The following is a 25515-nucleotide window of genomic DNA, read 5'->3' on the forward strand; positions in this document are numbered from 1 at the left end:
TATCCTTTTTTTTGTTTTCATTAATAAATATTCTTAATAAATATTTATATTATATAATTATTTTTCTATGATTCTTCAATAAATGAATACAATTACGTGAAGTTTTTAGTAAATCCACTCCTAATTACTTTACAATTCAGTTTATGGATATCTATAAATGTTATTTAAAATGTTTATATTTTCAACGCCCTACATCTCAGAAACGAATTCTCCGGACATAAAAACATTTTTTTCTTAAAATGACCTAAAACAAATCAATGCAATGTACATTTATTATTATTAAACAGTCACATTTTCAATATTTACCTCACTCATAGGGTACGTTAACTAATATTAATGTTTAGCAAGTCTCAAGACTAATTTTAATAACGAACATATATATTTTTTCATTATCACATCTGCAATATGAATAACATAGTCCTCGAGCAAAAAACCTTTATGTTTTAGATAATAATCATGTCTTACTACAAATTGCGGGACAAAATTAAAGGTTCTCGTAGGTAGAAGAAGAATAAATATTATATAACTAGTGTCTAGTGCATAATTATAACATAATAAACGTAGCTTTATCTATAGGCATTTCAAAAAGAAGCAGACATGTCACAGAGTGCCAAATCCCTTGACTTGGATTCGATGAAGCTACCTTCTCAGCCTCAGTCTTTAAGCAACAGTATGACAAGTTTCGACAAAGCCGCACCGAAAAGTCCGAAGATGGCATCCAGGAAAAAAAATATGTCTAGCAATATTTTGGTCAAACGCGCGCTGAGTAATTCAGCTAACCATACGTCAAGGTAAATCAATGTAGTAATACAAATTTGCAATTTTTTATTTTTTTCATTGATTGTTAAGTACCTGAAATAAAAACAAACCTTTTCTTTGTGTCTTCTATTTTTATCAGTCTTTATCAAGAATAAATGAATTTTTCAAGTTGACATTTGAGGTATATTGTTATCTTTATTTTGAATTATCTTAATTGTAAACGCTTAGGGTCCGTTGTACCCTAAGCGTTACTATAAACAAACATATATGGCATGTTGGGGATCTTATTGAATTTCCACCATAAAAATAAAATATAAGCTCTGATAGAAGTAGAATCATTTAAACACTATAAAAATAACATAAAAGCTGTTGAAAATAAACTTAATAAACAATAATTCTTTATATAAAAGGCTTAAACAGACCTCCTTTGGCTAAACAATAAGGTAACCTATCATAAAAGCTATTTCGTAGTTCCAAAAGGGTTTCTGATTATATGGAATTAGCAGATTAAACAATTTTCTTTCGCAACTCCTTTAAGTTTGTTCGCCTAGTAAAATCGTGTTTGTAAGGCCTTAAAATCTCAAAAATAAAAGTCATCTGGAGACAAATCTGAAGATCTAGGAAGTTATTTAATATCGCCAGTCCCACTAATAAGATGGTCAGCAAAAAATATTTGTTACGAATTCTTTTATCATACCCCAGGTTTAAATCAGGGCAGAAAAAATTCGTTTTGCATCGACGGAAGGTATTTTTGGGCATTTAAAGTACCGTCAATAAAAAATGGCTCAATACTCACCCAAACTTTCAACTTTTGAGGTAATGAGTACGGATTTAAAAACTTCTGAGCTCATTTCCCAAGAACATCAAGCAATGGAAGGATTGTGTTTCCCTTGTAATGGAAAAGAAGGTCCATACCCAGTTCCTACCCAAAACTTCTACTTGATGTTGTTGAATTCACTTCTAGGGGACTACAAAGCATTTTTTTCGGTACTTCGTACTCCTGGATCCTTTCCATTTTGGAGGTTCTTGGTATCTGGAGTTCAGTGGTATTTATGACAATCTTGAAGACAAAAGGATGTGTCAAAATTCGAAACCAGATTTAAAATTGGTTATTCGCAAGGAATCGGTCTATTTTCAAATGTCATTAAAAACAAATCCCTACATTGTACTGCCCTATTACTTTCATTTAACCATTTAATAATTTGAACTCTTTCGAAAAGCGTATTAACAGCCCTATTAGAATAAGAAAAAAAATAATAGCGCTTTAAAATAACAGCGCAGTATGCAATCACACAGGAAAATAAGCCATGCCGATATTATTATTGTTATTTCATAAAAAGTAAAAACATATATCAGGATGTTTTTTAAGATTTTTTTTACCAAATTTTTCTTAATTTTATTAATCCTTGTTAGGTTTCATATTAAAAAAAAAACTGCCACCAATACTACCAAAAATATTGTTTAATAAATAATAAATATTTCAGTGATAGAGGAGCTACTTGAATTTTAAGTTTTCTGAATATATTCTTTTGGATAGTTAGTAATATGTAAATATCTAATGTTCTACTCGTTATATTATTTTGTCTTAACATAGCCACCTACTATTTACCCTATCTTAAAGTAAGCCTAATTAAGTTAAAACCTATTTTTAGCCTGGAAAATTTGGATAACAGCATATCTAACATCGAACAACTTAATCCACCATCAGAATTGCAGCATTTGGTAGACTTAGATAGTAGTATTACAAGCATTGCAAGTCTTCCACGGGAGGACATAGACTTAAAACCGGAATTTGTCATAAATGCAAGCTTAACTGCCAAAAATAATCAAGACTCTAAACCACATCCAATATTTAATGTGAAACAGCCTTTTGTGACTTCCACATTAAATAGTATTAATGCTGATCTAGAGCTGATGAATCCTCCATCGATTTTTAATGATATTACCGATATGTGCAATTCCTTGGCCGATTTTTCACCTGATAGCGTTCATACTCAGGCTACTACGTTTCAAGATTGCCTCACCCATATTTCTGACAATACATATGCTGATGTTACCTTAGCGGTAAGTGACATATTTTCAAACATTGCTACATATTTATATAAAAAAAATATTATTCGAAATAATATGTTCGTTTAACGTTTGTTCTAGGGATCAGGGATCTTGAAATTTTCATACTTTAAAAAAATATCTTCGTGACTTTTGGCCATGCTAAACTTATACAAAAGTTTACAATGTCTTCATATATTGAAGTATAGAATGCAAAAAAAAAATTATATTAAGGCGAATGAAATTACACACATAAATTTGTCATATAAATACATATTTCTTATTTTAGTTAAAGCTGTTTTCCGAACATTAAAGATATATAATATTTAATATATATATTATAATATTTAATCTTAAAAGATTTATTTGTAAATGACAACTCTTAAACTTGTCGGGTGACCTTTTTGATAATATACTTCAAAAATAATATCTTCCTTAAATCATTCTATGTATTAAATATAAATGATTAATATAGACAAATTAATGAAAAACTAAAAAAATACCTTTTGTTATTGGCCGTACCTTTTAAAATAAAACGTCATAGAATTTAGAATGTCGATAAAATAATGAAAAAAAAAAGTTTTATCATAATATTTTAACTGAGAAAAAAAAACTTGTTTCCGTAGCTTCTAAGTAGCCATTTAAAATATTTAAATGACCAACAACAAAAAAAGTTTAAATTAGTTCTATAATACTTACTTGCGTTTTAGAATGACATAACGGAATTCAGTGATGCTAACAGTATAACTCCTATTCAATCTGATATTAGCAGTGTTGAAAGCACTCCAAAAAGAATAGTTAAACCTTTGACCAAAAATATGATGACAAAACAACGAAGAAATATGGCTAGAGACAGGTAAAAATTTTTCAACAAAAAATTATTTACCAGAAACATTCACTTAGTTTAGTCAAAAATAAACAACTATTTTTTTCTCAACTCTGAAAACAACTTATAGCAACTAAGGGCGGCCGTACACGAGCGACTTTTTGCAAACAAACCGACCACAATTCTGCGGTCGCGTCTCGCAGAATTGTGGCAAACTTCGACTGCAGCTCGACTCCCGTGTATGGCATAAACTGGTATTCCTTCGTTCGCCGAGACGCGACCGCTGAATTGTGATCGGTATGACTGCAAAAAAGTCGCTCGTGTACTGCCGCCCTAAGAGATATTCTGGTCAGAAAAAGCTAAACATTTAATTATATATGACTGTAAATACGAATATATTGATTTTATTAAAATTAACTTTTCATTATTTAGATACAAAACCTATGTGGTAGCAGCCGAAAAAGTTATGCAAGAATCTATAGAGTTGGAAACCAAGGTTAAAGAGTTTCAACCTAGCTTGGAAGAACGCAATGAATTGCTAATCGATGACTACAAGACGGTTAATGAACTTGCGGAAAAAGAGGATGATCAAAGTATATGCAGTAATACATATATCGTGAAATCTCCAAAGCGAGCATCAAATGAACGAAGAAGATTGGATAAATCAAGATTTGAAACAAAAGTTATCGATGTCTCCGCTTTACAAGCAAGTACTGATTCTATTAAACCAGAAACCAGCGACGCAGAGTCAAAGAATTCCAGTGCTAGCCCTAGTCCAACAAGAACTAAACTGAGTATCAGAAGAAATTTCTTGCAGAAAAGACTTGAAAATAAGGAAAGGTATACATTATACATTTTAAATTGACAATAATTTTCTGTTTTCAAGTTTTGCGTGCAAAAAATCTGGTATTTTTGAGTTGTTATTTTTGCGCAAATCCCTTTTTTTATTACTTTTACTTTAACAAGATAAATATATAAAATCCATATAATTTACCGAAGTTCAGGAATTGTTAAAAAAATAAGTTTGAGAACTACCTTATATTCTGTCCCGATTTACTTTTTTCTTAATGTTAAATTACAGATATAAAGAGACAAACAGATGCATATTCCAATGCGTTAGCAATGGTATAGGAAAAAAAACCTAAAAGTGTCACTGGTCTTTGTATTCGATGAATTTGTGGCTTAGTTTTCGGTTCGAGGGTTTAATAATAGGCGTGATTCGCACTGTAGTGGTTTAATATACAGGGTCCTGCAACAGTGCGTCGGTCTTCCATAAAGCCTAAAAAAATTAGGTTAAAATTTTCTAATCTCTTAAAAAATTTTTGGGACCTGATGGCGCATATCTGGAAAATATTTTGAAGTATACAGGATGCTTCAAAAAAGTAGGGCGATATAAGCAGCATTTTTTTAAAATGGAATGCCATTCTTTTTATTTTATTTTTAAGACCGCCTTAGGCTACCTAGTATACGCGCTAAATATGCCTGCTTTGTCATGCGCAGTTTGACTGCAATACAATTACGAAAATATATAAATAAAGGGTGATAAAAACAAAGAAATAATAAAATGTATAGCTATCATAAATTCGTTACCAAAACACAGAATCTATGCAACTTACACTTCAACTAGTCAGCCAGAAAAGCCAAAACTGGGTATAAGGGTTATAAATTTGTTTTACTTTTGTACGTCATGAAAAAAATGGCGAGTAATTCTTTGAATTACGGAAAATTATGCTTCGTCAACCAGCGGCTGTCTTGTGGAGTGTGTGTCACCACTGGGGGGGTGAGAAAAGTATCTTAATAAAAGCCTATTAATTCAACAAGCCTACAGCTTTTAATAAAGAAAATAGATTTTTTAAAGGAATCAAACAAGTCGAACGTTAATGGCAGCTTTCTCTCACCTTCGCCAAGATCTTACCAATTCCAAAATGTCTTCCACCAACACCGCCATGAACAAGGCTACAAGGAATTCTGGAATCCGTTTCGAGGAAGTGCTATCAAATAGTTTTCATTTCTATTAATCCTCTGTCAGACTCTTTTTAACAATCCATTTTGTATATGCAATTCGAATTAAGGAAATGTTCAGTGTTTCTCGTCTGTTCACACAATAGTTTCTTTCTTACTTTGATAGCGTTTTACTGAGATATGCACGACTCAATTCCAAAGTTTGTCCAGTAATTAGATATGTTAAAACTGGAGATGTGCACATTGCTCTTTTTAGACCTTGAAACGCTTCTTCGCGGTCTGCTGACCAATTGAATACATAATATTGTCTGCCTTTTGTAGATATTTTGCAAGGTTGGCGAATGTTTTTAAAAGTCTTTGGTAATATATGCAAAGGCCCAGAAAGCTTCTTAACTAGTGTTTACCCGCTATTTTTCGATTTTCTTTACTGTATATGTCTCAGTCTTGACACCGTTTTCTGATATTACACATCCGAGGTATCGAACTTTTTTTTTGAAAGGAACAACATGTTTTACGACTTTTGGGAGCGTAAAAACATATTGCTCCAACGTTTTTTTAAATATTTTCCTATTATAATGACGTTATCTAGATAAACTATGCATGCTTCCCAATAAATATTTGCATATTTTATAAATTCTAATTCTTTCAGATTTAGAACTCAAACACTCAGTGAAAGTAGTTTTGGATCACCAGAAGTTCTCTCCGCATCTCCTCCTTGTGAGGGCAACGACCTTCAATTCATAGTTGAAAAAGAAGCTAATTTGGTGTTAAAAACTATAAGAGATAGCAAGTTACTAACTGTAAGCATTTTGTTTTTTGTGGTGTATTAACAATTGTTATTATTGTGTGCTAAACTTTTTTAGGAAGAAATGTTAGACTTGGAAACTTTAAGTTTAGTATCAAATGATGAAGATTCTGAACATAATTCTGGCAGTCCTATAAACTATAGGACTTATCACAGAAGTTGGAGTACGAGAAAGCCAGAGACTCCAGTTGTATCATCTTATGAAACTCAGGGCAATTGTAAGGAAGAAAACACCAATTTACCTCTACCGCTCGAGGTTTGTATCTATTCTATACAATTACTACAAACTGTATTATATATATAACTATTTCATTTTTATTGTATTTAAGAAAAATACGACATGAAAATACAAGCTGTAACAATTAAAAAATCGTGCCATTGCCATGTTAAAAATAGTGGCCTGCTAAGCTAATTTGTAAAGATGTAACCCCTTTGTTTTTTGTAATACTATTGTCGCTAATTCAATATTTGGATTACGTTCAAATGTACCCAACAATGAAATGGCGACACCGTCGCGTCGGTGTAAGTGAACCCGAGAATTTTGCCAAAAGCGTGTTCCAACAGTTGCTGCATGCCTGCTTTGCATGATTCGCCCTGAAAACTCGGGTGGTTTGAGTTATCATGTATTAATGTTTTCCACAGGTGTATTTCGAAATATTATTTAATTTTTTTATGGGCGAAAATCAATAATTCATCATTTTTTATAGCGTAGTTAAAAGCTGCTTTTCTTGCATTATATACATAATTATGCTGCCAACAAATAAGTGTTGTTTATAGGGGAAGTCATAATAAAAAGAAACCAAAACAGCAATGTAAGTTCATACATAAGTACAAAACAAAACTACTAGGAAGAAATGTGGTACAGAAGTATGGCATCTTGAAAAGGTTTACATATAATTCTTATATTTTTGTTCACTTAGTAGATGTTCATTTATTATAGAATTCTCATGAAAGATGAAGTTATAAATATTTAATTCCGTATATTTAATCTATTAATACTAGTTATTTTGTTTCAATTTTGCTTTTAAATACTTTTGGCTTTACAGCGCAGTACTATTCGTTTAAATAATTTAAAAAAAGGAGTTTCGAAAATCGAATTATTATCAATTAGGTATTATTTATTAGGTAGTTCATTTATATCTGATAATTTGATTAACAAAAATATAGATTTACAGAAGCAAATTTAAAATTATTTAATTGAGTATTAAATCAATATCTCGGAGATAGTTTTATAAAGAATGTATTATACTTTAAGTCAATTAATGTATTTAGGGGATTTATTGATTAGCATAGATAGTAATTCAAATTTAAGTTTTAATTTTTTTTTTAATTTGGCCTTAATATTTTAGCTGAACTGAAGTAATTGAAAAAAAATCAAAAAAGAAATAAAATTAACTGCGTTTACGGATTGATTGGGATTGTTAATTCGGTCCTTGTTTTAAATGAATATTTAACAAACTCCATTGATTGTGAATATATTTTAATTATACACCTAAATCAAGATCCCCTCGAGAATCTATTTTCTCTAATAAAAAATAGCTGTAGATACAAAGCAAACTCAAGTATTCAGCAGTTCTTTGCAATGTAACATTAATATCAAAAATTATTGAACAGTGGAATTTGTAAAGATGTCTAAAATTTTTTATAATAGGATGAAATTCCAGTGAAGTTTAATTTTCTAATATTGAACCCAATAAAAAGTATTGTTATTCCGAAATTGCATGTACAAGCAATATAAGTACGCTTAATCCAATATTGTAGTTAGCCATAAGAAATTTTTTTAAATTCATGTCAAAACAATACAATTATCTAGTGAACTTTGTCATACTCTAAAAAAGTAATAATATATGCAAGTCAGTTTATAAAATATTATTAAATAAAACAAGAATGAATATACTAAACCTAGGTCCATGGCCGATTGATAAATAGCTATTTATAGTTATTAATTAAGATTCTAATTTATAATAACCTAAAATGGGAAACTCAAAACATTATTAGCACATCTATAAAAAAATCTAATTATTAAGCTCATCGAAAATTATTCATTTCATCTACAAAAACTAAACCGAGGTCTTAAAAAAAATGGGTTTTCAATCTATGAGAGCCACATTCTATTTTTTCTTTCTTTTACTTCTTTAAAATTTAAAATCAATTTATTAATTTTATGGTCTTTAAGTAATAACCAGTCAGGATTCACCAAGAATATTGCGGTGTAGCTAAACTTGCCTTAGTCCCAAAATTCCAAAAAGTTAACAATACAGGGTATCCAAGATAACGATGAGGTATATGGGGTCTCAGAAGCGGTAGATGAGGTCAGTTAAATTAGAGAAAAATTGTGCAATTTGGTACTTACATAAATGCAATTCTAAAATTTAAAATTAAAATTTCTTAAAATCTTTCTTTTTTTCATAACGTTATTTTAAAAGGTATGTTGAAACAAACATTATAATCACACTTATTCAGGGTGACAATTTAAAAACTTGAAATAGCCATATATTAGGAACAAAAAACTGAATAAAAAGCCGCTGAAAACAGTTTTTATAAAATGAAGGGGGAACAAAAACAAGCATATTATCTCACCCTTATCTGGATACCCTTTGGATAGGATGAGACACACCAGTGCTTTCCTTAGAAAGCCACATTTCATAAAATTCTTCTCTGTTGATTAAGGAAAGCAAATAAAAATAGTATTTTGTAATTTTTATTTAATTAATTGTTGAAAATAATTTCGGTAATTTTGAAGAAAATAATAAAGCCTGCTTTCAAATTCTTGACGTATATTTACAAATGTTTCTCTGATATAGCTTTATTTGGCTTCTTATCTTCGTTCTTCTTATCTTCGCTTCTTCTTGTCGTTTTAAAATAAGTAACTTCCTAACAGGTATTATTTGTTGCAGGCTAACTATAATTAGAGGAATTTTTGAAAAAAAAATGAGTAAATTTCTGATCAATCCATTGCTCTAGTGACTCAGCTTGCATTTTAGAAACCACAGATTTTAGGGGACCCCACAAAAAAAGTCAAAAGATGCTAGGGCCGTTTGGCCATTCAATCTGCTGCCAATCCACTGGTTAGGATAATAATAATTCCAACCATTGCCTAAAGGAAACTACATAGTGAGGAGGTCCTCTAATTATACCACCTCGTATCTTCTACCGTTGCCGAGATCCCCATACTGGTCATCCTTATTTTTGAAGATCCTGTATAACCGTGATGCGTCTTTTTTTGTTACTAGTTTTAAGTATAGGTGTAACAATTAGTAATTAAGGATTTGCCTGTATCGCAACTTAAAATGTGGTCTATTTCCCATATTTTATCGAGTATTATTAACATCAACACTCAAAATCTCTTTAACTTTTTTGTTTTTAATTTTATTTTAATTTCAGTTAAAGATATTTTCCAATATTTATATCCAAGAAAGTTGTATGTACTTTACAGATCTCACTACGCTGCATTTTTTCGGGTATTGAATCACATGACAATACGGGTTACTTTTTACAAAACATTTTTGACTAAAAGGTAATATTATCATAGATATTAAGTCTTATGAATTATTTTAATTGTTCTTTATATTTACGTGAAACCTACTTATATCTTATGACTTGTCCCATATATTCTCTTGTATATTAGTTGTTAGTAAGTTAAGTGCAACATTCTTTTTATTTAAAAGCTTGACACTTTCAACATAGAATGACACATCATGTTTAAAGAAAACATCATGTTTTTTCTTAAAAAAATAACCAACACGGTTGTGTAACCGGAGATTACAGCGTCGTGGAAAATCTCACTCAAAGAAGTCAGCAGCTAAATGAATCGTTCCTAGGCAGCACCACCCGGTAAAGAAAACTGGTCGATAATCAATAGTCGACCAGGTACATTTTTTAACACAGGATTGCGTATCTTCCCAAATATTCAATTAACGCTATTGTTAAGTCTATTTTAATACTGTTATTTTTTTATATTAGGTGAATTTATCCAATATACTGCCTGCAGAAGTTCATCCTTCTCAAGTAGAATGTACGACACCACAAGAGCCATTAAGTTCGAACCTGCATCTAAAACCAGATGAAGTTAGCGATGAAAATCTTGAAGAAAAAAGTTTAGTAAAACCCAGAATTGTCAAACCGCTATCAAACTCTGATCAGGAGCAAGAGGAGGATGAGGCTAAACCAGAAGAACCTAAAGGAATACGAGGGAGAAGAAAGCCTTTATATTCAAAAACGAATATTATGAATAAAATTGCTCCAAAAACAATAAAACCGGCCAAAAATATGGCTTCGAATCTTGTGAAAAACATAACATCTAGTATTAAATCTGGTAAGATTGCCTCAACATAGTATATTATTTTAAGTAAGAGTACTACCTAAAATGTAAAGAGTATTTTTTGGTTCTGATATTAATGAAAAATAGTTTGGACAGGGTTTCCGTATATAGTCAATCATCTTGTAGGTATATAAAAAACATCTTCTTTCTGTACTTCTGTTTTTGTTTCATTGATACTTATGAAGGAAGGAGATCAATCTCCAATATTAATTTTTATGTGATTTTGTATTATTTTTTGAAACTATTTTTAGATTTAGTTTTTTACTAAACTTTTATACAATTTCGAGCTATTTCTCAACTATCAGAGATAAGAATACGGATCTTAGTATGTTGGCTAATGGTAATACAATTTTGGTTAAATTAGGAAAAGATAAAAATCTTATTTTAACATAACATTTTCTTTTGTTTTTTTTTAGGAAGGAGTTTAACTTTTGAGGAAACAGTTTAACTTATAAAAGTGCCAAACTTCAGAACTAAAGAACTTTTAATTATTATGCTTAACTAGGCTAAATAAGTAACTAAATATAACAAAATATATTATAAAAGCCATATTATTTCATTAATGATTTTATTAAAAATATGCCTAATCCAAATTTTTATATTGTATTTATTTAATTTTTTTTTAGGAGGCTATAACAACTAGAGCTATGTAGTTGTTATATAATGATGAACTGACGACTTACTTTCTTATTAAGAAAAAGTATAATTTATTCTAGAAAAGCTGTTTTACAGTATGGAATTCACTGAAAAATTGTTCTGTGATTTTTTTAAATTCGTGTAGACGAAATACATATTTTTGAGGTAAAAAAAGATATGATAAAACAGCATTACTGTTTATCAATTAGAATAGACTGTAATGCTGTATCTCAATAAATGTTACTGTAATTATCAAGAGACTCTACAATGACTAATTTTATTAAGATGGCGTGCAATATATGTGACATTATTAATATGTATGTTCCATTTCAGAAATATGGAATTTTAATTTAGATTGAAAATATTAACATAAATAATTTTTAGTCATTATCAATTCACAGTCATGCACAAATTTTTTCATAGAAAATCCTAAGAAATAAAGTTAATTGTCCACGATTTCTTAAAAAACTTGAATTTAATGTTCCACAAGCGACCCTTCGTTTCAGCTCAACATTCTACTCACCTCTTTCGCGCCTGAACGCATTCAGAACCTCTCCAATATACGAAATGTGTAAAAGAAATAATCAACATGGCATCAAAATTAGATTTCTTTACATGTACGATTGAATAGATATAAAATTTACTGCTCAACTTAACCTGAATGTACCTATACTGCTGTATTTATTTGCTATTTCATTAAATTAGACTTTGGTTTTATAATTTATATGTAACATTTTAAATGTCTTTTTCGACAATTAAGAAGCTGTAATTGGGCATTTGTTGTATATTAAATAAACAAAGAAATAAATAAACGAACAAATATCCACAAGAGTATTATATTAATGAAAATCGCAGTTTTGATATTTTCAAAATATTCCTAAACAGATATTATTCATAATTTGGTTTATTGTAACAAAAAAAGCAAATTGTTTTAAAAAATAGACAAAGCTAGTATAATAAAAGAAAACATGCAAAAAACCAATACAGAATATACATAAAAATTTACTATAAATCTGTGTACCATAAAATAAGAATTGTACATAAACAAAATGTAATTATAATACATAGTCGTAGTACAAATAGAAAAATTTTAAAAAGAATATTTATAAAGTTCAATATTATTAAATAATAAAAAGATGGTTTACTGCATATAATGTCTCTCTCCAGCAAATGAAATTTTAAAGCCTTGCGAAATGAGGCAAAAGATGATAGGGACATGATTCTGAATGGCAGATGATTGTGCATTTTTTTTTTGCATTGTATATTATAGAGTCTGCTAAGTAAGATCATGCTCACCATTCCTCAGTCAGTAATTGTGAGATAGCCTTTCTAAAATCGCTAATGCATGCTTACGAATTAATCAAACAGATTTAAGTATGAAGAAAGAAAGAGGAGTTAATAGGTTATATATTTTTAAGAATTCTTGGCAGGGAGTCCTACTACTAAGTTTCAGTAAATAACGAACAACTCTCTTTTCTAGTTTAAAAATGCGCAAAATTGTTGTGTTGCATAATGTTGTGGAGTATTATTTTTGAAGCACCAAAAAAACATTTGACAGAGTGCTCTTCTGTAAAGATCTACAATCGAAAAAATGTAAAAACTCATGGATAACCCCAGTTCTTTTAAAATCAATACGTACAAAGCACAAGTTATATTCTAATATGATAAAGTATTCACAAACTTTAAATTGTAAATTACAATTTAAAGTTTACCGTAATAAGCTGAATGAACTACTCGATCAGGCTTACATCAATTATTATAAATAAAAAATGAACAAAAATATAAACATTCTCTGGAAAAATGTTAAACACTACTTAAATAAAAACAGCAAACTTCAGATCATTAATAAAATCGTTTTAGCAGATAAAATAATTGTTGATAAAAAAAGATAGCCGCGATTTATTAAAATGCATATTTTTAAAGGCTGAAATAAAGTTTTTGTTTTTTTTTAGATTTATTGTTTTTTGCTATACCGTTCCGCTCCATTTTCTTTATTTTAGAAACAGTTGTTGCGGGTCTATATTTCTTCGGCTTTGTAGGGCAAGTAATAACCGGCTCCATACAATGTTTAATTGCCATTGAGATATTAACAGAGTAGGTGATAGATGTTTACTTATTTGACTTATTTTGCTTTGCTTTTATTTTTTGTGCGTGACTTATGTATGTAGGGAAGACCGCTGAAACATGATATAAATTAATATATGGAAGGTATTTATGTCAGTCAAATCATTTGACTGCAACGCCTACTGTAATCTATTAATAAAAAATTGAAAATCACATATTTCCTTTCAACTGGCAAAAAATGCAAGGTGCAATACATAAAGGATGTATTGCACCTTGCATTCATAATAAAAAATGGAATCAGGTAAACTGACATGTTTATAATTTGATGACGGTTCCTGTAAAACGAAACATTGGTTATGAAATCTAAAAATACCACGATGTAGTGTTATTAGGTTTTTGATATCTCTTAAAATCAAAATAACAAAATAGCCGAAGTTCAAGTTTTTCAAGTAGAGAACTATTTTTTTCTATTTTTGATTTCTATTTTTTAGTAGAGAAATCTATTTGACCCTCCTAAATACTCAGTTTCAATCATCATAAATGACAAATTAAACCACATTATTATCTGACATAAATAATAATTTAAACTAAATATACCTATATTTATTATACGAGTATACACATAAATAAATTTCCTTCAGGAACCGAACATAAAAAATGTGTGTGTATCTAATATTTTCCTGAAAATGTATTTGTGTATTTTTTAGTTTATGTTTTTTTTTACTTTAATGTGAATATTCATTATTAATGTTGTTTGATTTAGGAACTTCCCTAAAAAGAGATGCCAATCCAAAAGAAAAAACCTCATATCTAAAACCTCCTACGCCCACTCCAGTAAAATCAAGTGGTTATGGATATTCTCGAAGCAGTAACATCACTACGCCAAATAGAAGTATAGCAAATAGTCGCAACAATAGTCCTAAAAGTAGTCCGAAACACAATGCAAAGAGTACTCAGGGTACTCCGCCATTAGAACGGCAAGGAACTTTTACGAAGGACGATTCCCCCAGTAGCTCACCGAAGACTCCCACAAAGTAAGTTAGTTTTTATTATTGGTTGAATTAGTAATACATTTTAAAATATTTGGAATATAATTACAGATTTTAATTGATAAATTATAATAGATCCGTTTGTTTACAATATTTTGGGTTTTGAAATTCATTTGATTGGGCAGTAAGTATGAGTTTTATTTTAATTGTAATTGCAGGATATCTTGATTATTTTTGAAGATAGACATTGCTGTTCTTGCGTATCTGTGCCACTTTTTTGTGGAACTAATAATGCTGCAGACAATTAAGTTAACTCGTTTTACTTCTGAGACAGAAGAACGAAATACTAAACTATTTTAGATGCCGTCATAGCTCGCATTCTATAAAAAATAGAAAAAAAGGTGAAAACTGCTTTGGATAGATATTTTTGCGTAGCATTCATTGGCGTGTTTGTTTTAAAAAAGTCAGACTTCGTTTAAATGTTTTGACCTTAACCTCGTCTTTTTTTATTTCAACACCCTATATTTTTTGAGGTCGACAGATTTTTTTTTAATTAGGCACAAAGCACTTTATTTTCTAATACGTTCTCTAAAAAAAAAAACTTAATATGTAGCTCAAAATTATTAGTTGGCCATGAAAAAAAAGTATAAATAAAAAAAGTTTAGAAGAAGAATGTCGCATATCATAACCGCCAGCATTCTAGGCGTTGCAATGGAATTGCAAGCAGACTATTTTACACGTCCAGTATTTTTTTTATCTGCGTAATATTCTGCAGGTAAAAAATAAGTTGGCGAGGCGGAGTAGCAGGAAAATCTATGATAATGTATTACGTGTTTGAAATAATACGGATATGCACGTTGGTGGTTTTTTTTTTTGGATAACAGCATCTTTAATGAACTGCATTATTATTTTGCAATATGCTAGGTCGAATATTTCTATTCTACTATTCCTACATCTAAGCTACAATTTTTATTATTCCGGATTTACTTTTTGAATTGGATAATACGATTCTTAATAGCTAAATTAAAAAATTAAGAATTCTTGAGAAAAAAATTCCCACAAAATCATAAAAAGTTACTGAATTTAGTGGTAATCTTGATGAATTCATGCTTTGACAGATATTGAACGATTTCATTACCTAAGAAGTACTCCTAAAGGTGAATAAATTTTTATGTGGCTTGCAAATTATTACAGGATAGATGTCCTAACAAAAGGTAATTACAATATAACCATGCTACATAGAAGTCTCCTTAAAAATTATGCCCATGAATAAAGAATCTGATAAAGGAATTTATTAAACCTAAATAAATCTAAATAAACATCTAAAGCACGGCGCCCACTGAATCGGCATCGACTGTCTCGGCACGGTCGGCACAATCGGCCGGATTTGCTTCACATGTATTTAAATGGGGCCGCGCGCACTAAATCGGTTCGGTACGTTCGGTCGGTCGGTGCGGTTTTCTCCGGCGACGATCTCATATTGTGGGGAGGGCAACTTTTGCCGATTGCACCGTAAGTCTGCGACTATTTTAGCATTTTTTGGCATAGAGTGAGGAACTATTTCAAAGAATTTTAAAAACCGTTGATTTGATAAATATGTCAAACGAAATTTTAATCGAAGCTGTTCGCAGTTTTAGAATATTGTATGATAAACAAAACACATATTATCATGATAATTTAAGGAAAGAAAACGCTTGGGAGGAGGTATCCAAATTAACTGGATGTTCTGGTAAGTGTCATTTATGTCTTAAATGGGTGTTTTCGTTATTTACTGTTTATTAAGTTGGCATCATCAGGAGATTTTAAAACTAAGTTTTAATTATCTGAGGATGCCAACTTGGTCGGCGAAATGTGCGAGTGTGAAAGTTCTCGTTTTGGTGTTAAGTGGTGTACAACTCCTGCTTTGAATATAATTTATGTTTTTACAAAAATACACAAAAAAGACAGCTTATTATATAGTTTCAATTGCACGTTGGAATGTTATGTTATAATTTATTTTATTTGACTCTATACAGGGTGTCTTACCACCATTACCGGCTATCTATTTCGCTTTTCTACCGCTTGTACTTTAGCACAGGCTACTGTAATCATAACATCCTCTTCAGAATCTGAGAAATTGCTCATTTTTTTTTAAGACGCTTAAACGGGAGCTTAATCACAATACTTCTATATGCTCGAATAGTCGAACCACTTTTAAACGTCGTAGTGTCTTCGTTCTGCCGATTGTATGAGGGCTAGTTACCGACCGAGCCGATTCAGTGGGCGCCCTCCTTAAGGGTTTTAGAATCATAATGGGGAACCCTTTGATAAATGGAATATTTTGCATGTTTATTTAATGCGTAGTATTTATTACTTGTCTCTTAAGCAATGTGTGTTCCCTTGCAAGTGGAAGATGGCTAATGTGGTGCCAATTTATAGAAATAAACTTGATATTTTCGGTAAAATTTTTGAATCATTAGTTCATGATAAACGTTTTCTTTAATCTATAATTATTGATGAGGAGCACGGTTTTTTTACCAAACGATCAATTGATTTTAACTTAGTTGTTTACTCGGAATATATACAATCTGTTCAATGAATTGTCAGACGCAAAGTGTACACTGACTTCAGCAAAGCTTTGGACAAAATTGATCATAATCAGAAACTTGCCGGAAATGGGAGTTCATGGAGATTTCCTTCGGTAGTCAGCGTCGTACATTTTTAATCGATCCCAGTAGGTCACTGTACATGACGCACCAGTACTCCAGTTACCTCAGGCGTACCTCAAGGTCCCCATTTGGGGCCCATACTATTTATAATCCATTTAAACGATGTTACTAAATGTTTTACTTTCTCCAAAATATTACTTATTAGACGCTATCTTATGCAGACGCTATCAAGATTTTTGCTTCCATCAATTAATGATTGCTTTCTTTTAAGAAAATGATTTAGACAGATTTTTTGCGTATTGCCAGAGAAATAAACTTTAACTTAATTATGATAAATGCGCATTCATTAGTTTCACACGTAATACTAATTTATTTAAACTTTGCTATAATTTTAATGGAATTCTACTTAGGAGGACTGATAAAGTGAAGGATCTATGTATATGATCAAAAGCTAACTTTCGCAGTACATATTAATTACTTAGGCATCAAATATAATCGAATGCTGGGCTTAATTGTAAGAAATGGTAAGCTATTAACCTCTACAAGCTCTCTAAAAGCAATATATTTTGCCGAAATTTATAGTCATTTGGGGTTTGCCTCCGTCGTCTGCGCTTTGCAATATGCGGAGACAATAAGTATCAATTATATTGTCTTGAAACACGGCGCACTCACACAGACAGGTTCTTTCTCTAAAAAATAATTAACTATCATATTGACTTGAGTTATTTAATATCTCAAATACCTTTCCATATACCTCAGCGAAGTTTTCGAAATTTTTTAGTTAAGTGCATTCGAAACATTTTGTAATTTGTGGATGTTCGTTTGGGTTTCGGCCTGTTAACATCCTATTTATTTTTGATAAATAAATGAAATATTTTTAAATAAATTTAAAAAAATTTAAAATAAATCATGTTACACGTATTAAACAGCATTATAGAGTTGATTATAAATATCACCCTTCTCAAAGTAATTTAAGTATTAAGCATCTGTTAGAAAAAAAAGTATTTCACGTCATTTTAAAGAGAAAAATAGTCAAATCTTATACCTGCTGCGAACTATAACAGCTGAAAGCCCTAGAAACTTTTTGTTTTCGCCCTTTATCTTAGAGGCGAAACGCGTTTACATGTACTAGTATTAAACCTTCAAAAAAATCTTTCAAATTATTTTCTCAAATTTGCTGGGGAAGAAAGAGAAAAAAATATAAATTTGTACAAAAAAAATGCTACACAAACGATAAAACAAATTACTGTTAGATTTATATGACACCTGGATCCTGGATAAATATTTGTATACAATAAATTGCTTAACCCAACAAATTAAACACTAATTTCGCTCTTTTTCCGCAGGTAAATTCGTATTAGCTTAAATACTATAAAAATATTTTTTAAATGAAAAACTCATCACAAAGAACATATAGAACCAAACCACAATCAAAATTGTGATTGTGTCAATCAGTCTTACACACCGTAGATTCTGCAGGGTCTCTGAAAATTGTACTCTTTAGATTGTCATTGAAATTGAATAATGTTGGCAGCAAGAATGCATCTGTTTTTTCAGTAAGAAATTTAACTATTAACTTACTGACTACAGTTGCAATCTTTGTGATTAATGGATATATTTTTTATTTACATGAACTAATAGGGAAACATTTTGATAAGTGTTACGAAGTATCAGTCGCTAATTTCTAATTTTAAATTTAACTTGACTAAAAATTTGTTTCATAAGTAATTAATATATAAATAATTCTGGTTAGAAGATAGATAATATATTTGTATGAGTCATTTGCACTTGGCCTAATTGAAGTCACGATTTTATGTTCATGACCAGTTTTGTCTATAATCACATAATTACCTTATCAAATCGAAAGGATCGTTTTTTTTTTGTGAAGTAAATGTTTAATTGGTTATTATACAAAGCAGAATGGAAATACCATTTTATGTGAAAACATTTTTTTCGTTTTTATTTGGAAAGATATGTCCTATCTTATTTTAAGCACATTAACAATATAATTACAATGGTTGTATTTTGGGTTAACATAATACATTCTATTCAGAAATTTCCCCTGTGTTTCTTTGTGAGATTTTGTTTAGCTAGCTTTCTAGGCATACAGCTCTTAGTAATTTTCTGTTTTGATTCCCCTAAGTAGTTACCTCTTTAATCTCCACCTTTCAATATTTATAGTGTTCACTTTCTATTAATTGCTTCCTCCTATTTACTTTGTTTTTCTGTCACTCATTTTTTCCTCGTACATTAGTATCAATTTAAACACAAATAATTTATTACTTCAAATTAAAACAAATACATAAATATATAAATTACTAAACAATCGCAGATGGTTCGATAAAAAGTGAATATGTGAGAAAAATAATTTTTTGTTTACTATACTTAAGAAAAATCATTTTTAGGCTACCTACTCCACCATCAAAAATTCCATCCTTTAACAAACATGTTGCCCGAACAGTAACGAGCAAAATACCTGCCAATAACAACTTGGTTACCAATAGACCTGTACAGAATGGAACTGCCAAATCTGCTAGTACCGATAGAATTAATAAGAATACTAGGCTATACAATAGGTATGTATTTATTTATATTTGTTTATAGCGGACATAATTATTAATAACCATAAGTTGTGAAGTTTTCTAATAAAACCTGGAAATAATTTTTAGGTTAATAGCTATGACCAACTTAAATTAACATTCTATTAATCATAAAAATTATTACAAATTTAATCATATCGGTTAAATAAAACAATAATAGAATTAGGTAATATTCCGAGTTTTTTTAACAGATAATTTTAGTTCTTCAGTAAATCTTCATAAAGTTCATCTCATATCTTATTATTTTTATTAAATGTTATTTCCCTAATAAATAACATCTTGAATTTCTGTTCCGGTGGTGTCAGTGGCTGTTTTAGATAGGTATGAGAATGCCGTGTAAGACAAGGTGGCGAAGAAACGTGTCGCCTTGTTAAATAATATACAGTGTGGTGACTTTAACTGGATTAAATTCAGTTAAAAATAATCAAATTTTATCTCGCAAAATTCCTGATACCCGTCGATTTTTGTTAATTTTTTTTCACATCTCAACATAGTTTTTGTATTTTTTCACCTACAGGGGAGGTCTAAATTAACCCTTACTTTTAAAACTACTAAACTTTTATTTTTCAACTCTCATTGAAAAGAGCCCTTTTTCCTGATTAAATTGCCCTATTTACTTTTGTGATTATCTAAAGGAGAAATACGAAAAAAAAATAAAAACCATTAAATTATTAAAAGTCTCGAAATATTTTGTGTTGGTAAATTTTTGGCGTGTTTGTTTATTTTATTGGTATCGAGACATTTCCTGACATTGTTGTAGTGTCACTGTTAAAGTGAATTTCAACCAGTTGTTAAATAAGTTAATTTATATTGAAAAAATGCCCTATTTATCCGAATCCCACAAGAATGAAATCTTAATGATGATTGATTATGGGGACAGAAGTCGTACTCAGCTAGAGGTTGTCCACTTATTCAGGCAGAAATATCCAGATTTGCCATCTATTAACCAAGGTACGGTTAGTCAAATCGAAAGCAGATTTCGAGAAGTTGGGCACGTGAGGGATGTTTCAAGACAAAGGTCTCCTAAAATCGATAAAAACACCCAATTAAATGTATTGTTAGCGATGGAAGAAAATCCGGTAACTGCAGCCAGAAGAGTAGCTCGCGAAAACTCTATTTATCATAAATCTGTGCTAAAAATTTTAAAAAGTGCAAACAAACGACCTTATAAAATGCAACCCGTTCAAGAGTTATTGGAAGACGATCCAGATCGCAGAGTTCAGTTCTGTGAATTGATGACGCCATTGACGAAAATCATATATCTTCGGAGTGGATCCTTTTTTCTGATGAGGCTACATTCACCCTAAATGGCCATGTTAATAAGCAGAACTGTCGCTACTGGTCTGACGAGAACCCACACTGGGTAAGGGAAACTAATACACAATATCCCCAGAAAACTAATGTTTGGGCTGGCATAATTGGCAGGCAAGTTATAGGGCCCATATTCTTCAATGATACTTTAACTGGGGAAAGATATCTAGAATTTCTTGAACATGAACTAGTTCCAGTCTTACGTGCCTTATATCCCAGACAGTTCGATCCAGATTTGTATGATGAAAGAATCTGGATGCAACAAGATGGTGCTCCCCCACATTATGCCCGTAATGTACGCCAGTATTTAGATGACAATTTTCCAAACAGATGGATTGGTAGAAGGGGTGCAATCGAGTGGCCGGCACGTTCTCCCGATCTCACCCCACTTGATTTTTTTCTGTGGGGACATTTGAAAAGTCAAATTTATATGAGCAAACCAGGAAACCTAGACGAACTCAAAGAACGTATTAGGCAAGAAATCCGACAAATATCTCCAGAAGTGTTAGAAAATGTCAGAAACGAATTTTATTATCGTCTTGGGTTTTGCCAACAAGTAAATGGTGCTCATTTTGAGCATCTTATACATTAAACGCAACTTTTAATAATTTAATGGTTTTTTTTCGTCTTAGATTCGCCTCTAGATAATCACAAAAGTAAATAGGGCAATTTAATCAAGAAAAAGGGCTCTTTTCAATGAGAGTTTAAAAAAAGTGGCTTTCCATTCGAAAAAAAAAAAGTTGGGGTTAATTTGGACCCCCCCTGTAGGTGAAAAAATACAAAATCTATCTTGAAATGTGAAAAAAAAATAAACAAAAATCGACGGGTCTCAGGAATTTTGCAAGATAAATTTTGATTAGTTTCAACTGAATTTATTCCAGTTAAAGTCACCACACTGTATATGTTTATTATATATTTAAATTAAGTATCTGAGAATCATGGACGACTTTTTCATATATTAAAATAGTTGTTGCTCGTGACTGGAGCTATAGAAAGAGATGTTTTACAAAATTGCTTAATTAAAAATTTAAATTTAAAAAAAAATTGTTTTCGGCGCATTCAAATACTTCAAAGGTCAGAAAGCAAACGAAAGGATTGTTGAAAAGCAAATGGGAAACGGACTTAATGATAAAAAGAATCCATTAATGATCTTAGTTAACCTTTAGAAAGGATCTCAACGTTTCCATGTTGTTCGGCAGTCTCGCGAGCAAAAAATATTCGAAAGAAGAAAAATTGTCAGAAATTTAAGTTTGGGGATGTTTTTTATTCCACGAAATTAGTCTCATAAGAATTGATGTATATCTCTCTATGTAAAAAAACTTGTGACAATTAACTCTATCGGATGCTTCCCTATACAGAAAAATAAGGATAGTTCATATTTCGCTTTCAAAATTGGGGTACAGGATAAAAGTCACCTAAAGCAGCTAAATGTCTTACTTTATAAACAATACTGACAGTGTAAGCAAAGAAAATATCCCAGCGTGTAAATATTAAAAGCACGTTACCAAAAATAATTATTTTGGAGATTATTCGCGACAGACTTATCATTATACGAAAAACATTTGCACTATCCTTACTTCTAAAGATTTTTTTTAACTAATCTTCTTTAATAACGTGGGAAGCAGTGCAATTGGGCGATAGTTGCTTACTTTTATTTGAAGGAATTTTAGTTGCGCACTTGCCCGATAGATCTACCCAGCCTTTATCTAAATAAAAAATATCCCTTCCATTCTCCATGTTTTCAGTCGGGGCGATTCCATATGACTCGCCATTTATCAATTCTCTCAATTTTGAAACAATTTTTTAGGATACATTTCCTGAGGGTCTCACGACAATCCAATGCAGAAATCATTTGTTTGCTGTACACAGCATACATTTTCTAATATAGACATCGTTCGAGTCGAGTTTCTTAAAAGTGAAGGAAGTGAAGAACAACTCTTCCGCCTTGGGACTACTGGTTGACTAAATGATTTTTCACACTGTGCTCACTGGTCTTTTTAATAAATCTGCTGCTTCCTTTACTGCATTATATTTTTGAAAAACCACGTTCTAGAAAGGTAGTTAAACATCAAAAATTACTTTTTTTTTGTGTCAACCGATAAACTATCACGCTTTAACAGTTTTTTATCGTCTTTTGTCTTGAAATCCACAGATTTACTTTGAGTACTGATATTTTCCCACGGACGAAACATTTTTAATTTGTAACAAGTAATGACTTGACCACACAATCTACCTGAATTCTAACACAAACCATCAGTATATATACCTTTAGTATCTTTTGTTACTTACTTATTCGCAACTTTCCCAAAGTTTTAAAATTACCTAGAAGATAAACAATATTTATAATATATATATATATAATATATATATTTATATATATAATATAGTATAATCCGAAACAAAAATAATTTGTTTCGGATTATACTAATAGCCGAGTGGCCGGGGGTCGTTATTGCGATAAAGGATTATAATTTATAATTACTTTCAAAGATCTATAGTACGACTATATATTGCCCTTTTGTACTTAATAATTCCACTAGTGACGTCGATGACTCGATCTGACTGATTAGTTTCCCAGAAGCCTGACAACTTCTAGAACGGTTTATTACGCCCTCGATTCACATCTCCGCAATGCTCTTTTATCTTGGGATACATCTGCAACTTAAGTTAAGCGTATGCATTTCCTTAATCCGCAAGCATCTTTTTTATTGATACATTTTTATGAACATCTCACATACTGGATTATTAAATTAATATATAACATATATTGTTATATAACAAAATAATATAATACTATACAATAATATATAACAAAATTATACCCTTATGTTTTTTTTTATTAATGTATAAATAAGGTCTTGTGTTAATCATGCTGAAAGCAATATTAATCATTAAAAAAATGTAAGGTTAAATAGTGGAACAAATCTAGAAATCGGTACCGTTAGGAAGATATGAAAAGCCGAGTTATCCAGAACAAAAAAGCTTTATTTTAAAATATAAGGATTCGTTTGGAGTAAAACACGATTTTTTAATTTGTATTTGTTATATAACATTCTAATATCCTAGAATTAACAAATGTTGTTTTAATTTTTAAATATTTTGACAAACAAGGTATAGTATGTCTTAACATAACTCGAATTGAAAAAATTCGTCCATTTCGCTCGGCGAAAAAATACAAAGTATCAGTCTCAAAAGTAGTATATTAAAATTAATTCTTAAAATGGTTACATGTTTCGCTCAAAGAGGTCAGCATCATTAGACCTAAAAACATACTTTATTGCAAGACAAAGCATTACCTGAACGGCGCGGCGGAAGACTAATAACACCCACCTGTTACCAGCTATATGATAGCAATGGAATTAAAATCGAACAAAAACAACATACTTTTTACAAAAACAATGAAATTAAATAAAGTAAAAATCAGTCAGTCATGAGGTTTGAACCAATGCCTTTAACAACTTTTATTATAGAGCATTATACCGCTGCGCCCTCGAGAAATGACATTTTATTTAGGAATAAAAAAAGTAAGCATGAGGCTAAGTAAGATTATAAAAACGATAGATGGGTAGCAAAAGCAGACTTGGTTTCTGTAATACTTTGTAACGAAGTTACAAGATTTTGTCATTGTTTTATAGTAATAAGGGTAAGCTCAGGCAGTACTTTATAAGAAAACTTAGATAATTTTGCCCCGTTAACATTTAACCTCTAATTTTATAAATTACATAACAAAAAGGTACATTTTAAGCTTTACCTGTGAGTCATGAGGGACTTATAATCGTAAACATACATAAAGAAACCAACTTAAAGAGGTTTTTAGCCGGCTAGTACCATGGAAAGGTTCGATTTCTTATAGCTAATACCTAGTTCTCTGTTGATTATGTTGTAATCCCTGGCCTTCATTGTTTTCAGCCCTGGTTGTTCTTAGAACAATAAAGAACCACAAATGCCTAAAACTGAGAGGTTTTTAATTACTATGCTTTCAGTTTTGCAGTTATTTTTACTAATTTTCCTTTCATGCTGTTGCATTGTTTACATGTTCTATTATGCAATGGGTTCTATTATACAGTGGGAAGCCCTGTTAAATAAAGGGTCATGCCTTGTTTGGTAAAATATAATATAAATCATGATTTGGCTTCCCGCGGTTTTCCTGAAAAGCTGGTTTTGTTGTACACATGTGACCAACTAGAAATCCTAGAAATACCCGGTTTTGAGAGCTGAAACTAGTTTGTTTACCATATACCGTTTTCATAACGGACAACTTTATTTCCATTAAGTTTTCCCAATTGCATTTTTATCCCACGATTGATTCCGAGAATGATCGTGAGTCGTCGGCATCTAAATTCCTGCGATGGGTATAAAAAGGTTCCATGTCCGCCAAGATGACATTCGTCGCAGTAAGGTCGTACCATACCTTTCGAACGAATTACCAGTAATTTTTCCGTATTTCAATGCCGTTAAATTTTCAATATTTACGTTAAACTTTGTCTTGACATTGACAGTGTGAATTGGGTTAGGTAAGAGCACCCGTTGACGCTTCCAAGTTCG

General features: G+C 30.8%; 1 protein-coding gene across 3 annotated transcripts in view; it reads left to right on the forward strand.

The window, feature by feature from the left end:
- The window catches only part of LOC126743308 (adenomatous polyposis coli protein-like), a 178148-nt gene that overhangs the window by 142830 nt on the left and 9803 nt on the right, over positions 1-25515 (forward strand). For all 3 annotated transcript variants that reach the window (XM_050450337.1, XM_050450338.1, XM_050450339.1), the window contains 9 exons: positions 577-791; positions 2412-2823; positions 3519-3664; positions 4067-4474; positions 6246-6396; positions 6460-6657; positions 10365-10716; positions 14186-14456; positions 19465-19635. In XM_050450337.1, the coding sequence (XP_050306294.1) occupies positions 577-791; positions 2412-2823; positions 3519-3664; positions 4067-4474; positions 6246-6396; positions 6460-6657; positions 10365-10716; positions 14186-14456; positions 19465-19635 (2324 nt within the window). The remainder of the gene's footprint in view (positions 1-576; positions 792-2411; positions 2824-3518; positions 3665-4066; positions 4475-6245; positions 6397-6459; positions 6658-10364; positions 10717-14185; positions 14457-19464; positions 19636-25515) is intronic.

This window comes from Anthonomus grandis, chromosome 12 (genome assembly GCF_022605725.1).
Source record: "Anthonomus grandis grandis chromosome 12, icAntGran1.3, whole genome shotgun sequence".
Lineage (NCBI taxonomy): Eukaryota > Metazoa > Arthropoda > Insecta > Coleoptera > Curculionidae > Anthonomus > Anthonomus grandis.